Source organism: Pezoporus wallicus, unplaced genomic scaffold, assembly GCF_028554395.1.
Source record: "Pezoporus wallicus isolate ANWC-B61680 ecotype Strahan unplaced genomic scaffold, APGP_CSIRO_Pwel_v1 contig_13721, whole genome shotgun sequence".
NCBI classification, from domain to species: Eukaryota; Metazoa; Chordata; class Aves; order Psittaciformes; family Psittacidae; genus Pezoporus; species Pezoporus wallicus.
The window spans coordinates 304,831-320,508 of NW_026640870.1; the positions used below are offsets into that span (position 1 = coordinate 304,831).

At 45.8% G+C, this 15,678-nt stretch overlaps 1 protein-coding gene across 3 annotated transcripts in view; it reads right to left on the minus strand.

Annotated features, from left to right (window-relative positions):
• The window catches only part of CACNA1H (calcium voltage-gated channel subunit alpha1 H), a 118,009-nt gene that overhangs the window by 84,522 nt on the left and 17,809 nt on the right, over positions 1-15,678 (minus strand). For all 3 annotated transcript variants that reach the window (XM_057420882.1, XM_057420881.1, XM_057420880.1), the window contains exon 5: positions 10,985-11,300. In XM_057420882.1, the coding sequence (XP_057276865.1) occupies positions 10,985-11,300 (316 nt within the window). The remainder of the gene's footprint in view (positions 1-10,984; positions 11,301-15,678) is intronic.

A 15,678-nucleotide genomic window follows, 5' to 3' on the forward strand; every position in this document is an offset into this window, starting at 1 on the left:
GTGCTGTCCAGAGTTCCTTCTCTTCCTTCCTTCTCCTCTATTTGGATGGGCATTTTGGAGTCAAGCTGCCACAGCTGGCACAGCAGATGCTCCATCCCTTTACACTTAGGGATGAAAAATCACCCCAGGGACTCCAAACGTATTTGCTACCCCTCTTCACCCAATTTACATTGGGTAGAACTGAGGCAATCTTCAAATCAAACATATCAAAAAGGATTAAACAAAGAACCTTCTTTACAAAAGCAGTTACCTGTGGGCTGCTGTTGGGCTTCTGCAGGCGCTGCCAGCTCCCTACCTGGGAAGCAGCTGCCGAGACAAGAGCGAGGGCCAACCAACGTTTATAGAGGTATTTTTCTTACATGCTAGACAGCATTTTCAGCAAGAATCAATCAACACGCCACATTTCTCCTCTGGAGAGCTGAAAATGCTCATCCAGCTTTCAGAATATTTAAGGTGTAATTAGAATTTGCATTATTTACTGCTCACTTGTAAACTAAAGGGATAAACAAAACCACTGGGCTTTGGTTCTCCTCTTTGACATCTTTGTGGATTCCTTCTTGGACACATCAGCCAGCACAAATGCAGCAGTACCTAGGGGAAGGATTCCTGAGCTGATGAGGATTAGAGAGTCCTAGCAATCCTGTAAGACAGCATGCTTACAGACATCTGTCTTCTTTTTCTTTAATCAAATAGCTCTGGAGAAATGCAGGATAACACACGTGTGTAGCCACCTGTCTGGTCTGAAACACTGCCTATGATTTTTACAGCCTGATTCTCGCCATGCTGTGCACTTCTTTCCTGCTGGTCTCTACACCACTCTTCAACTATTTTTGGAATCAGGTCAAAGGCATCTGTCCCGGTGTAAGGTTCACTGCTGCAGTGCTCACTTTGATCCTACACACTTCTCAGGCCAGCTGAACTCGGAGGGATAGCCAGCAACTCTCAGTCTGCTCCCAAGAGCACAGATATTTTCCAGCATTGCTTTGCCCACTGTTCCTCCCTTGGGGCACCCAGACTGCAATATCACCTACTGCGCTAAGCAGAAATGACTTCCTTCTCTCTTCACTTTCCAATCTGATTAATCCAGCTGACTGCAGCTCCAGCATTTGGCCCTTCAAGGCCTTTATAGATGTCTTCCAAGGACCTGGAGCACCCTTCTTGTGCTTTCCAATCTCAGCAATCCCTTCTCAGTAATTAAAATCTGCTCAGGCCACGGTTGTTCACAGCCAGACGTATTAAACAGCGTCTCCAAATGTACCAGTTCAAAGCTTCCAATAAATGCAACATACAATTATTTATCAACAGCGATAAGACGGCAAGAAACACGTTTCCTAATTCTGCCCGGATGAAAAAGATGTGCAAGATCTAAAACTGGCAGCTTCAGGGAAACAGCCGAAAGATTCAATTAAGATGATTGGCAGGGTTGTCCTACAAAGTGCTGCCGACTGGAATCACGCGCTGCAGACCCTGGAGGAAAGGAAGATGCTGCCCCCCTAGCACAGGGAATGATTCTTGCCTTTGAAGGACTCCGGGCAGAGAGCAGAGTTGCCTTCAAACCTATCAGAGATCAGGCTGATCTCTCCTTGCCTGCTCATTCAGTTCTTTACCTCTTAGCATGGGCAGAGGTGGGATAAATCATTTGTCTCCCATCAATGGCTATGAGACTGAGAGCTAAAGCCCCAAGTCTTGTGTCTGATCCTCTCTTCCATCACTGCAAGAACTGAACAGAAAGCTCACTCAGGTGAAGGTAAAGAGAGACGTCACTGATCTTTGGCTTGGTTACCACCCATGCAGTATCCAGTTAGGCCCTCCCTCATCACCGTCATACCAATACCAGCAAGATGAGGATGGACAATCAGATATTTGGGTGGTTTTATGGTCTTCTGTTCTGTGATTTTGATCCTCCTGGTTTGCTCAGGCTACAATCGTTTAACCAGTTGTAACAGTGCTTGACTGATTTATAGGAACATAACTGGGGGACAGAATCAAGTCTTCTAGTGAAGCTGATCAGAATCAGTCTAAAACTCCAGAGAGAAGATCACAAGGGAGATGTAGATTAAAGACACTGGCAATTAACTCAGAGCTCCTCACTGTTCCCTGGGAGACAGGAGGTTTATATTGTTTTTTTCTGGGGTCACCTCAGAGGTCTCTGCAGAACAATTTCTTTTATTATGTCAAGAAGTTTTAATCATAAAAATCCTTGTCTTTGAGCTCTGCCAACAGTTTTGCAAGTTCTTGGCTATCATCCATTCAAAAGCAGGGTGCTTTTCTTTTGCTTAAGTGTCAGTTAAGAAAAAAGACTCATCCAGGGGAAAAATCCCCACACCCAAACTCCAACCCAAACTACTTTACTAATTGAAGTCGCACACTAAATTACTTTCTGTGTATTAGAAAGCACTAATGGCTAGTGCCAGATGGACTGATGCAGGGAGAAACCAACCTTGAGGTGCCACTAATCAATCGAGGAAAGTTTGGAAAATCACTGTGTGAAGTGAGGCTGAAAAGATTGTAAGAACAGAATGAACAGCATACAGAGCCCCAGCCTAGCCCTGATCCTTCTCACAAGGATGCTGGAGAGGGGCTCGTCATCAGGGACTGTAGCAATAGGATAAGAGGTGATGGGCTCAAACTTAAACAGGGGAAGTTCTGGTTGGAGATAAGGAAGAAGTTCTTTACTGTCAGGGTTGTGAGGCACTGGAATGGGTTGCCCAGGGAAGTTGTGAATGCTCCATCCCTGGCAGTGTTCAAGGCCAGGCTGGACAGAGCCTTGGGTGCCATGGTTTAGTGTGAGGTGTCCCTGCCCATGGCAGGGGGTTGGAACACGATGATCTTAAGGTCCTTTCCGACCCTAACTATTCTATGATTCTCATGGTAAGATTTCACTTCTATGATGACTTGGACAAACTTCTTTTGTTGAGACGGCCTCCCTAAGCATAGGAACCAAAATCAGCATCTCACACTTTGATCAAAACCCCTATAGGGCATAACTCTGGCAAACAGCAATTCCTTTGGTGGTTGATTGCAGAACTGCAGGTGCTTTTTCAGTTCAGTGCCTGGCCAAAGGAGGAGACGATATAGAGAAACCCAAATGTTTCCAAACCATTCCAAGTTTTCATCTTAATTGACATCTATAATTTGCACTCAGCCTCTTTAGCTTTGGCCTAAACTGGGTCCTCTGGGGGACAAGATAGGCATTATCTGCATCAAGATCAATTATGCTGAACTGAGCAGCAACTCTAAGGACCACCATGATTATTTAGTTCTATTTACTTTTTATCTCATCATTTCCCTGGCTCTGAGGTTTGTTTTTATAAACCTCATCAAGCCAAGATCCAAGAATTGTGAGAGCTATTAATTACTATGATGGTCTCAAGTAAGTTTTATTAGACCTTCAGCATTCATTTCTGAAAGCCTCTTATCTAGGTATTCTGCCCTCGTGGGCATATTGATTTGGCTGGTAAGCACTGACCAGCAAATAATGGAGTATTCCTTTTCCCTATGCAGAGTGCTTGGCAGCTAATCACATCACTACTTTTGAAGGCAACTTCACCATTTTAATTATTTCCTCGTGGCACATGGTGTTAAGTAACCTCTGTGGTCAGAAAAACCAGGTTTTATCAGCTTGACTAATGTCCTCTGAACAGATGCTTTTCCCTTCACTTTGAGGGCCTGCTTGCTTTCCAAATGACTTTAAGCCATTTCGTTATAAATGGAGAGTCTTGCAAAGCCTGTATCTGCTCTGAAAAGTGGCCCTGCAACACACAAGGAAGGAAACGGCACAACTTTGAATGTCTTGGATTGGTGGCCTCGCAAATTTGTTCCACATAAACGCAATCCCTGGTCAGCATTACCACTTCACAGTGGGTCTTGAGAGGCAGAGTGCAGCCAGTGTGCAAGAAAGCTGGACATGTCCCCAGTACTGTTGTTGGTGGCCCTAAACCTCATAAAAGTGACTCTACCAGCTTAAAAATGCCATAAAACTCAACAACTTTTGCTACAAAAAGGTTAGTTGCTACCTCTCAGTTTCACACTAAATAATGCAAGATCCTCGTCCGATAGCAAAAACAGCACTGATTTCGGATGACTGCTGCTTATAACAAATCACATCTCAGTCCATATTCATGAGGTTTGATTTACTGTGATAATTATCCTCCATCTTCATTGTTTGTGTAAAGTATCTTATGCACAGGGACTGTATTTAACTGTTTAGCTTCAGCAATAATGAGTCCATTATCATAGAGAGCACCATAAATCAGAGCTTTATAGCAGAGCAGAGCTGAAAGACAAAGAGTCTGCAATGAGAATAGAGGAGAAGCCAGACTGAGCTCCTTGCTTACAGATGAGCGTACCATATAGCAATGATATGAATGACAGTGGTTCTCCAGACACCACTGTCTGGAACACAGCAGTTGGATACTGTGCCAGATGCAAAAAGCAAGGATTTTTGGTATTCATATTGTTACACCTTGTTTCAAATTATGTTAGGGACAAAGGGTGCACAGCTTCAAGCACAACTACCCTCTGTGCAGGACTATGGCATAAACTACTCTTCAGGAGTTCAAATGTCTAAGCTTTACCTGTTCACACCGTGGATGAATCTGCCAGCCCAAGGCAGTCTGGGGACATTTGGGTGGGGACATCAGGATAAAGGAGCTGAACCTTTGGCTTTGTGTACAAGTCTCCACTCCACTACGTACAACTCACGGGGCAAGGTGCAATAGCAGCACCTGATCATGGAGCAGGTTTGGGGTGCTCAAACCAAGATTTCCCTGTAAGAATTGTTGGTGTGCCTCAAGACCAGCAGCTTTTTCATCACTTAACTGGACTCCAGGTTAGCCCATGGCTTTCTGCAGGCACCTCTCTTTCTGCTCTCCATATAAGAGCCTATGATTGAAATGGGATGAAACCCTTCCAAAGCTACAGAGGATGCAATAGGTTTCTGTGCCACGCTCAGTACCTCCCATCGGTTAGGGGGTCCAGACCTGGAATCGGGATGATCTCCCTGACTTGTGCTATATGGGACAAGTCCTTCTAACCTTCAAAATGAAGGAGACTTTTCAAAAGTGACTAATACTCTTGGAAGCACAGTCTGAGATGCTTTAAAGGGGCTGGATATTTTTAGATTGGGTATTCAGCAGGAAAGCTCTTCAAAGACAAAAAATGATGTTTATGTAGCTGACCAAATCAAAAAAAGCAACACCAACAAAACTCAAACCCCATCATTTAGAGCAAAATATTTTTGGTGATCCAAAGCAGATTCAAGTCTAGTGACAAAGCACAATCTTGAAGCAGTGGAAATCAGAAGCTCCGAACTCTTTCCTTGCCAAATTCCGCACAGACAAGCACTGTTGACATATCTCTCCAGTTTAAAGAATGAGCCATTTGACCATAAAAAAAAAAAGTCCTTTTGGCCAAAAAATTATCAACTCAATGAACTCTGAAAACATGGGCACCCCCGTGTGTCAGCTGCTTCTGGCTCACTGAACCACGTAGCACACATAAAATACAGCTGCAAGTTGGAAGCCCCAGGCTCTTTCACTTTCTCCTGCTTCAGTGTGCCTTTTGGCTTCCCCACATCCATTTAAGACTAGTGGAAGAGCAGAGGTTGCAGCAGACAGGCAAGCTCTATTGCTGCTAACACAGGCAAGTGTATGAGCAGCATCTTGTGTTCAACACTCTTGGGGTAATCATTCCTGAGCTGTCCTTTTGTAAAGAACTTGGTTGAGGTACCCTGAGGTCCCAGCAACAAAGGAAGAACAGCAGAGCTCCCAAAAGGCCCACACTAATATCTGAGTGACAGCCCAGCTAAGAGGAAGATGTGCAAGTAGGAACTAAGAGGAATGACCCTGTCAGTAGGTTCCAGACCAGAGGTTTGTACTCGCTCTAAGGGAAAACAATGTTAGAGCTTCAGGTCTTGTCTCCTCAAACAAGACCTTTTCCTGACCAAGTGACAGTATAGACAAGGAGGGACTCCAAACTTACTCTTGAATTTGGCCATAGCAGAAGTGCATTAAAATGTGCACTATTTTTCCTTTAATTCAAAATGAAGATACAGTTCCCATCACAGATTTAGCTGAAAGATTTCCAGGCAAGGGAGAAAAATCTCAGGGAAGGATTTCAATCATGACGAGCAGAGGCTAAAACAAAGCGGGCAACAGCTGTGGAACAGATCAGGGCACCAAACAGCAGTGAAATGAGACAAAGGAACCTTCCTCTCTCCAAACCTGAAGTCTCCCCCTGAGATCCCCCTGTGCCCATCTACGGGCACAGATTCTGTCAGCAGCAGTGTCAGCAGCACAGACATAAAACAAGCTCCTCTTCACACACAGCACAGGGTCAAGATGAAGAAATGCATTGAGATAGCTTCCACAAGCTCCCAGGGGCTTTTCTGACGAGCTAGAGCACGGAAGAGGTACCTTCACATGCAAATGAAAGGGGTATTTCGGCAGGCGGCCGGCAGCATACGGCTGTCACTGCCAACTGTCACACCTGCTCAGGCAGCCTGCCATCCGCAGCAGGAGGACAAATGAAGGACAAAGTGGGTGGCATCAATTCCCCTGCTTACCCACCTCGCCTTGTTTTCTCCCCTGAGCTGCTCACCCACACCTCCATGGCTACAGCATACTCCTTGGTGAGACCAGGAGCAAGCCGGAGTTATCCACATAAGCATGCTATCAAGATAGCACCTTGAACTCTTGCTGCTGCTAAGAGGTCCTTTAACGCTGCTCTACTCCAGACATCTTCCTTCATGAAGTGATTCAGCTTTTCTGTTCTTGGGCATTCTTATCATGACGTGTGCCTGCTGGGCTGTCTTCAGTTCTCATGAACACAACCTGTTTTGTTTTTATTCCCTGACAGCAGCAAGGGGGCTGCTGAATGCAGAAGTCTCTGAGGATTCCCTTGCCAGAGCCTTCTCACGATGGGCCAGAGATGTATCACTTGTATGCCTTGATTAACTTGTTAACTGAGATGTCTTCTTAAGAAAAGCCTCGTAGAAGCAGTATGAACTCAGAACAACATACAACAGAAACAGCCTCATGAACTGAGAGCTGCATCCAAGGACTAATTTCAAGAGGGTCTTCCATTAAGGAACCCCTTTCAAAATACAGCTACTTCTGAAATACACGTGAAGAAGAGGTCAGAGGAAAGGTAACTCAGCCAGCACCACCAAGACTTCTCTCTTGTATTGAATGGACATGTTTCCCTGTACATTTGCTCCCAAAGTTCAGTCCTTTCAACTATATCCTGTAAGGAGACACAGAGGAACAACTCATTCCCTTGATCTCCTCTTGGTTCTGCCTCTGTTAATGCTCCTTGGAAGTTGCCTCACAAGTTTTGCCAAAAGCATTGCCTCCTCAGTGCTAGCATAAACCTTGCTTTTCTGCATGTCAGACTTGAAACCATCCCAGCAAGGGCTCTGTAGGTTTCAAAGTTGCCTAAATAATCTCACCACCCATCCAACCCCCTTCTCTTTTAACAGGGTTTCTGCATTCAGGCCTGGCCACACAACACTGACAGTGAGGAAGGTGGCAATGCTTTGGTTGCTCCACTGAGCCTGTCAGTAATCCAAATTAAACTGGACTTTGGTTAGGTGGGTAATTCATCATTTGCAGTGTGACAACAATACCTGTAATTACTGCTCTTATTGTTGTGGCTGAAATTCATGTGCAATAAAGGGAACTTAATATCATGCCAAACCTCACAGTTAATTTAGGTTCCATCTCCTTTCATTTATCCTGTAATAAGCTAATTAGTTCACATAATTTGCTATTGAACGTGCCTTTGTAACAAATATATACATGAATTAGCCTATTACACAACAAATGAGGGGAATCAAAACATGAATCATTCGCAGGATTACATAATGAATGATTATCTTTCAAACACCCATAGATGCAGCAGCAACTTTATTACTTTAAGGTCTTCTAGTTGCACTTGGTTGGTTCTCCTGTCTGATGCCTCTGACATTCACTTCTACTTGGAAGGTCAACAGTGCATTTCTCTGCTTAGTACACCCCGTTGCCACGTGTCAGGTTACTTGCAAGTTCAGGATCACTACCATGAAGTTCAATGTCTTTCAGCTTGGCGGCTGCTTAAATCCAAACTCTGGCAGCTGAAAAAGCTTGGCCATACTGCTAGCCTCGTGCTTTAGTACACCTTTCATAAGGATGTTTTAGAGATCTTCAGATTTCCTTGTCAAAGCCTGCTTTTGGTTTTGCCTGTTCACAGTCTGCATGGTATCACACTGTGCCCTTGGAAACTCTTGGGCACAACCTGCACTCACTGCACTTGGAAACTTCCTTCCAAATCTCCCCTGTGGGGCTCATTTCACCAACCTCGCTCCTGACAGCTCTTAAACCATGCTACATTTCCAACTCATTGAGGATAAATCATGAGGGATGCTTGATCCAGCTGAGTCCTAAGATTACCATTATGCAAACTGGAGGCTTGCCAGCCCTTGAGGTTCAGTCCACCACCGTAACTCTTACAAAGTACCAAGTATTCATTATTCCCCAGAAAAGATCAGAACGGTTGGACCCGTCTCATCCAGAACAAAGCAGAGTGCTTTCTGCCCAGTAATTCAATACCAATTCACTAGGAAGCTCCTGAGGTACTAAACCCATCAGTTCTACTTTCTGCACTACTTGCTTTGAGGCCTCATCTGACTGCTGACCCGGCGCTACCCAGCTTCAACTATTAAATTTAATGAGAGCACAACTCAAAAGCTATATTTGTTAAATGTTCTCTGCTTACAGCAATTGTTTTGATTTAGCATCCCACCTATTACTGTAATGATTCACTCTTTCCATATCAAAGTCAAGCAAGCACTTTCCTCCCAACAGCTGCTTCTTTATCTGCAGTTAGAATGTTTTCAGCTTCTAAGAATGAGTCCTTATTTCTAAAAGGAATAAGGATGTAAGAAGTCTTTGGTTGGAAATACCCTTTAGCATTTGGATGGCCTAAGCAGCACTAAACCCAATCATAAACCTCCTAGCAGCCGCCAAAATGATCTATGGATACAATATCCAACTTTGCAAGACACTCTGCTCTGCCCAAAGGAATCGGTTGAAGCCTCTGTGGTCACCGGTGTGCTCTTCCTGGGTTAAAACTGTGCATTTTCAGGCTGAGAAATGAAATACCAACAAGAAATTAAAACATGCAGCCTGCAAAAAGGCTCTGGAAGTACAAAGGAAGCAGGACCCCTCGAGAAGCACCTGCTCATTTTCAATGCACTAACACAGGCACTCTGCAAAGCAATACCCTCTGCCCTTTCTCTGGCAAGAATATTGCTGCCCTGTGGTGGGAGCCAGATGGGACCTCCTGGGCACATCCATCAAGCTCCATCAAAGAACTATGCAAGAGCAGAAAAAGGAGAATGCAAGTGCAGCCAGAGACCTATCCACCATTCTCACTTTGATCTCCCCCTTTCCTTTATGCAACACTCACTACCAGTCAGGAATATTCACAATTACTATGGCAGCTGCTCTCTTGCCATACTAACTCCAGGAAAGAACTAAAGCATTCTAAGAAACGTACCCTTGTAGAGACTTAGGATCTGCCTGAACCCTTCTGGATTTGGTTTTAAGCCTTTGACACCAGCAACAGTGTGATTCAAGGTGAGCTACTGTGACAGTAAGAGAGCAGGCAGGATGCTAAGAGCAAGCTATCACCCCTTTACAACTCAGATGAAAATGGAAGTTAAGTTTGTATTTTAATATGAAGCGAGAAGGAAATTCATAAATGAAATGTAGAGCTCTGAATGAGTAATTATTCATCATAAAGAATAGGCCTCATAGCAGCCTGCCAGTATCTGAAGGGGGATTATAAGGATGTTGGGGATGGACTCTTCATTAGGGACTGTAGTGATAGGACAAGGGGTAACGGGTTAAAACTTAAACAGGGGAAGTTTAAGTTGAATGTAAGGAAGAAGTTCTTTACTGTGAGGGTGGTGAGGCACTGGAATGGGTTGGTCAAGGAAGTTGTGAATGCTCCATCTCAGGTGGTGTTCAAGGCCAGGCTAGACAGAGCCTTGGGTGGCACGGTTTAGTGTGAGGTGTCCCTGCCCGTGGCAGGGAGTTGGAACTGGATGATCTTAAGGTCCTTTCCAACCCAAACTATTCTCTGATTCTATGATCATTAACAGAACTAAAGGAAATTTTTTTTTCTCTTTTAGGATTAGATGTCACCTACACTTCAGAAAGACAAAACAAAACAGGGCATCTAGCCAAAAGCACAATGAAATATGTATTGAAACCAGACAGTGCAATTTAAGTTTCAATTTACAATGGAAAACAGTTCATTGATCATCTTAAAACAGGCCATCCCAAAGAGACCAGAGCCTCTGGACTGTGTAGATGAGCTACCCACTGTTCCAGAGCTTTGAAAATGCTTTAGTTGCTGGAGTAAAGGCTCCTGCAGCCTGAGCTCAGAGCACTTTGGTCTCTAGTGAAGAGCTGTGTAGGTGTGCATTAAGAGAGACCCAAATTCCATGAGTAGTATCTCTCCACAGGTATTCTAGCCAGAACAATTTCTTCCTCCCTCCAGCATACCACACTAATCAGTATAACCCTGTCATTCCAGAATCAAACTCAAACCATGCTATCAAGCTTTAGAATGGACTGTAGAAAGGACTTTAACACCACTCTCCAATTCCTGATACTACAGCAATAAAGACCCCACCTCTCCAAAGCCCCTGGGATTTATTTCGATCTCATTTGCAGTGCCAGAACTTGCCATACTTTTGCCTGCCTCAAGAAATATTTTCCTCCTCTTCTAAAATGCTCTGGAAAAATGTCTATTCCCTCCAAATGCTCTCTTGCAACCCTTGTGCGGGTTATTGTCCAATTCATTTACTTGATGTATCGTTATCTGCAGTTTCATGCAGGTGCAAGTAAATTCTTTCCTCCTCTGATGCATCTATCAGAATCTTTCTGAGCAAAAGACAAAACAAAAAGAAACAGAAAAATCTGTAGGAGAATCCTACCTGAAAAATAGCTATCCAAGCATATCCAATGTTATCAAAATTGATAGCTCCATTGTGTGGGTTTACATCCCCTGCCATGCATACATTGTAATACTGGTTCCAGTTTATGCAGGCATTCCTGCTGCTGAAGTCAGGGTTGTATAAACTTGGGGTGTAGGAGTCCATGCTCAAGGTGCACTCCACCTTGTACTCTTTCCTGGTTGGGATGTTGGAGCATTTCTGCATGCCGTTTTCACGATGCGATGAGCAGATGAATGGGTTCTCCTCCGCTTCGTCGGTCCGGTAGTACGGATGCAGAAAGGTAAGGTTGTATGTCCTGGAGGGGGAAGAAGAGGATGAGAACAAATAATGCATCCCTTGTTTCAGCAACAGCACTTCCCGTATGAAGACAGGCTGAGAAAGTTGGGGCTGTTCAGCTGGAGAAGAGAAGGCTGCGTGGAGGCCTCATAGCAGCCTGCCAGTGTCTGAAGGGGGCTATAGGGATGCTGGGGAGGGACTCTTCATTAGGGACTGTAGTGATAGGACAAGGGGTAACGGGTTAAAACTGAAACAGGGGAAGTTTAGATTGGATATAAGGAAGAAATTCTTTACTGTGAGGGTGGTGAGGCACTGGAATGGGTTGCGCAGGGAGGTTGTGAATGCTCCATCCCTGGCAGTGTTCAAGGCCAGGCTGGATGAAGCCTTGGGTGCCATGGTTTAATGTGAGGTGTCCCTGCCCATAGCAGGGGGGTTGGAACTGTGTGATATCTTAAGGTCCTTCCCAACCCGAACTGTTCTATGACTCTATGAACAGCACCCTTTGTTTCTGTCCCTGTTTTGGGTATGTTATTTCCCCTTTGCCCTTCAGGCCCATCAGACTGGGGACGGTAATCCACAGTTGAGACATCCGCCCTACAAAGCTTTTTGCATCCTGTAAGGCACCAGGTTGCTCTTCCAATTAAAGATCAACCTGGGTTTTCCCAAGTGAATAGGGTAGTTGAAACGTGAGGGTATAGAAAGAAAAATCCCAGCTGGCCAGGTGCTTCCCAGAAATGTAGGGAACTTTTTGTTTCCATCTACGGATTTTCCATTGCTCTTTTGATCTCAGAACGTGCTTCCGAAAAGCTGAGGGCAAAGCAGCTTTCCAATAAATTTGCCTCTCGACACACCCTTGTGATGCGTGAGCTAACTAACTGAAAGAGACCCAGCCACCGGCCACCCCAAATTCCTTCTGTACTTACATAAGGAAAGAAAGAGCCCACATTAATGCAAACTGCATGTTTACTGCGTATCTGATTTAATTGGCCTGGATAAAGTTTATGGCTCTGTTACAGCTAAGATAAGCAAATGCTCTAATTGCAGCGTGGCAGGGATGTGCCTTTTCCCCAGCCGTGCTCTGGGGCAGAGCAGCGAGCAAGAAGAGCCCAGGACTTTTCATGCTGTTTGATGAGCATTAGCGAGACCCACCAGCACTCGCACTGCTCAAAATGAGAAGGTGCCAATTCCTACAGCTGGCTTTATCTGCTGTGCTCAGAGCTGCAGGGATCTGAGATTCTATATAATCAGTTAGGAGATAAGGGAAAAAGCAACACGCAAATGATAACGGCCAAGCGAGATGTGGGTAGAAGATAAACGGGTAATTCTTCAATTTTCTATTCCTATCTGTTTCTGAATGTACCTAACTACTGAATAAACTTGGCTCTAGTGGGTGCCAAACTAGTGTTATTCCATACAATTGCTTGAAATTGGTCCCCTAAACCCCTGAGTCAAGCAGGATTCATTTGGCAACTGCACTTTAAGGAGAGAGCAATTGCTGCAAGGCTGAGCTGAGGGGAAATAAACCCTAAGCAATGCTCCTGGGGAATTTGGTTCTCCTCCGTCAATTAATTACTTGAGATGGGCATTGAGGGCTCATCCAGCTTCAGGAACAGGCAAGAGTAACACAGAGGAACCGGGCATTGTTCACTCGTAATTAAAGTTACTCCCCCTCCCATTGCAGAGTGCTCCGACACCTCTACACAGAACTGTAATATCTTCTTCCCAGTTTCTACGCTTTAGGTTCAAGAGACAAAAAACCCTTGAAAATTGTTTTTCCTCCGAGACTCCCTAAAAGCCTTCTCTTTCCCTTCCCAGAAATCGGTTTCACTTGGAGGAAATTTCCATATAAAACAAGCTGAAGAAAAGGCCGAGTGCTAGGCTAGCACAGCGTTCGTTAGGAGATCAGACACTACAACCAGCCGAGTTTGTCACGCAGTGTTGGGGACTGCGGGAGCTTGCAGAGGATTAAAACACACCGAGGCACGGGGATGTGCAAAGACAGCTGGGGAACTTGAGAGAAGAAACAGAGGCAGGAGGAGAGATGCCCGAGAAGTAACTTTTAACTGGCAGGCAGCTGGCAGAACCCCATCGGCTCTGTTTTGACCACGGTGGGTACACTGAGAGGGGCTGGGTTGAAATGCAAAAAGCTCCTTCACACCTTCAAATGTGGAGAGAACTGGGATATCTCTGCTTACAGCCAGGGAGGTCCTTGGTGGGCTCTGCACCTCTGTAACACAGGATGCAGCCCAGGGCAGAGCAATCACAGCCTCAAGAAGGACACTTGCCTCTAAAACCTCCAGGTTTGAGAGGCCACCGGTACATATCCCATTCACCTTCCAAGAAACTCATTAGCTCTGAAATCTGTCAAATCAGACATGGGGATCAGGGCTTTCTGCACCCTGTGGTGGTGGAGAAAGGGGTTTAACACCCCCAGAGCCCAGATGAAAGCTGGGTATGCTGTGCACTGCCTGATGTAGCAAAGTAGCACAGCCACCGGGCTCGGGGGTACAAGGAGCTTCCCCAGGGCTGACTTCACCACTCTTGAAACCAGCACTTTGTGGGTTACAAAGAGCTGCGCTATGAGCCCCTAAGGTGACGGCAGGAGAGGTCTCATTTGGTACCTTCTCATGAAGGCATCTGCCCTGCAACAACCCTGTGTGATCTTGGGAACATCCCTTGCGTTCTCATTTCCCTTGGAGCAACGCACACCAAGGCTCTTTGACCTGCACGTGGCTCTCCAATGACACAGTCTTCCAAACTACAACTGATCTTCCAGGAAAACCTGCTCCAGAGCCAGATGGAGCTGTGAAACTCAGCACAAACTCGCTTCTTCCACCACCCTGGAAGCAACACCCCACCAGCAGCAGGAGTTTCCTGATCACAGGCACTTTTTGGCAGCCATCAGGACAGGAAGCCTCATCACATCACAGCTTGCGGGCCACTGTAATTAGGATTCTACCCAGAGCAAAGCTGACTTGCAGAGGGAGATGGACCATCTGGAGGGATGATGGTGTAATTAGCAGCTATGGCTGCACAAGCGCCTTTCCTGGGAGCAGTTTTGTGTTTCAGTGCAGACACGCACATGCCCATGCCAAAAATACTGACCATAGAAGCGCTCAGATCGAACGCCTGATGCACCAGCACGATGCTCCACCCCAACCTCCCACCCAAGGTTCCTTTTGAGCTGCCTCTCCCACTACAGCACAATAGAGACAACATTCAGTGCCACACACAGCTCCACAGCTGCCTGCTGTCCCTTATAGAATGATAGAATTGTTTGGGTTGGAAAGGATCTTAAGATCATCCAGTTCCAACCCCCCTTGCATGGGCAGGGACATCTCACACTAAACCATGGCACCCAAGGCTCTGTCCAACCTGGCCTTGAACACTGCCAGGGATGGAACATTCACAGCTTCCCTGGGCAACCCATTCCAGTGCCTCACCACCCTCACAGTAAAGAACTTCTTCCTTATATCCAATCTAAACTTCCCCTGTTTAAGTTTTAACCCGTTACCCCTTGTCCTATCACTACAGTCCCTAATGAAGAGTCCATCCCCAGCATCCCTATAGCCCCCCTTCAGATACTGGAAGGCTGCTATGAGGTCTCCAGGCAGCCTTCTCTTCTCCAGGCTGAACAGCCCCAACTCTCTCAGCCTGTCTCCATACAGGAGGTGCTCCAGTCCCTGATCATCCTCGTGGCCTCCTCTGGACTTGTTCCAACAGTTCCATGTCCTTTTTATGTTGAGGACACCAGAACACATTCAGCACAGATAAATCCTCTATATTCCAGCCCAGAGCTGATCTCTGACCTCCTGAGATGCCCACCACAGCTGGGCAGGCTGGACAGGACCACATTGTGACTGGAACTGTATTTGATGAGCCACATACAGAGATTAGAGAGGCTTTATGTTTCCCAGGAGTCGCTGTTCAGGAAGCCTTGGGCTGAAGGAGAAGTTGCCTGCAGACACAGCGCCCTGGGCTGTGATCTAATAAGCTGCGAAGAGAAGATCTGGGCACAAAGCCCTGGAGAGCCAAAAGAACGACACGCTTTGGCTGTGGGAGGAAAATAAACCAAGGAAAACAAAGCACAGCTTGATTGTGAAGGGTGGATGAAGCTTGACCTGCTTCTGCTGCTGCCTACCTGATTTTAGCCTCCCTTTTCTCATTTTGTAATTGCCCCCAAAACCATTTACAAACTCAAAGTCCGCCCCAGAGGCCAAAATCAGTCTTAGGGGGGCCCCTTTTTGACCAGTCCTTTTCAAGCCCTTCCCTCTTCCATGAATGCCCCAGGCACAGATACACCACGAGCATCCACCCTGCAAATTTAAGACCTGTTCTTAGTCCCTCTGCTTGAGGACCCTTTCTGGCAAGCCCAAAAAGTGGAAAGAAGGAATGAG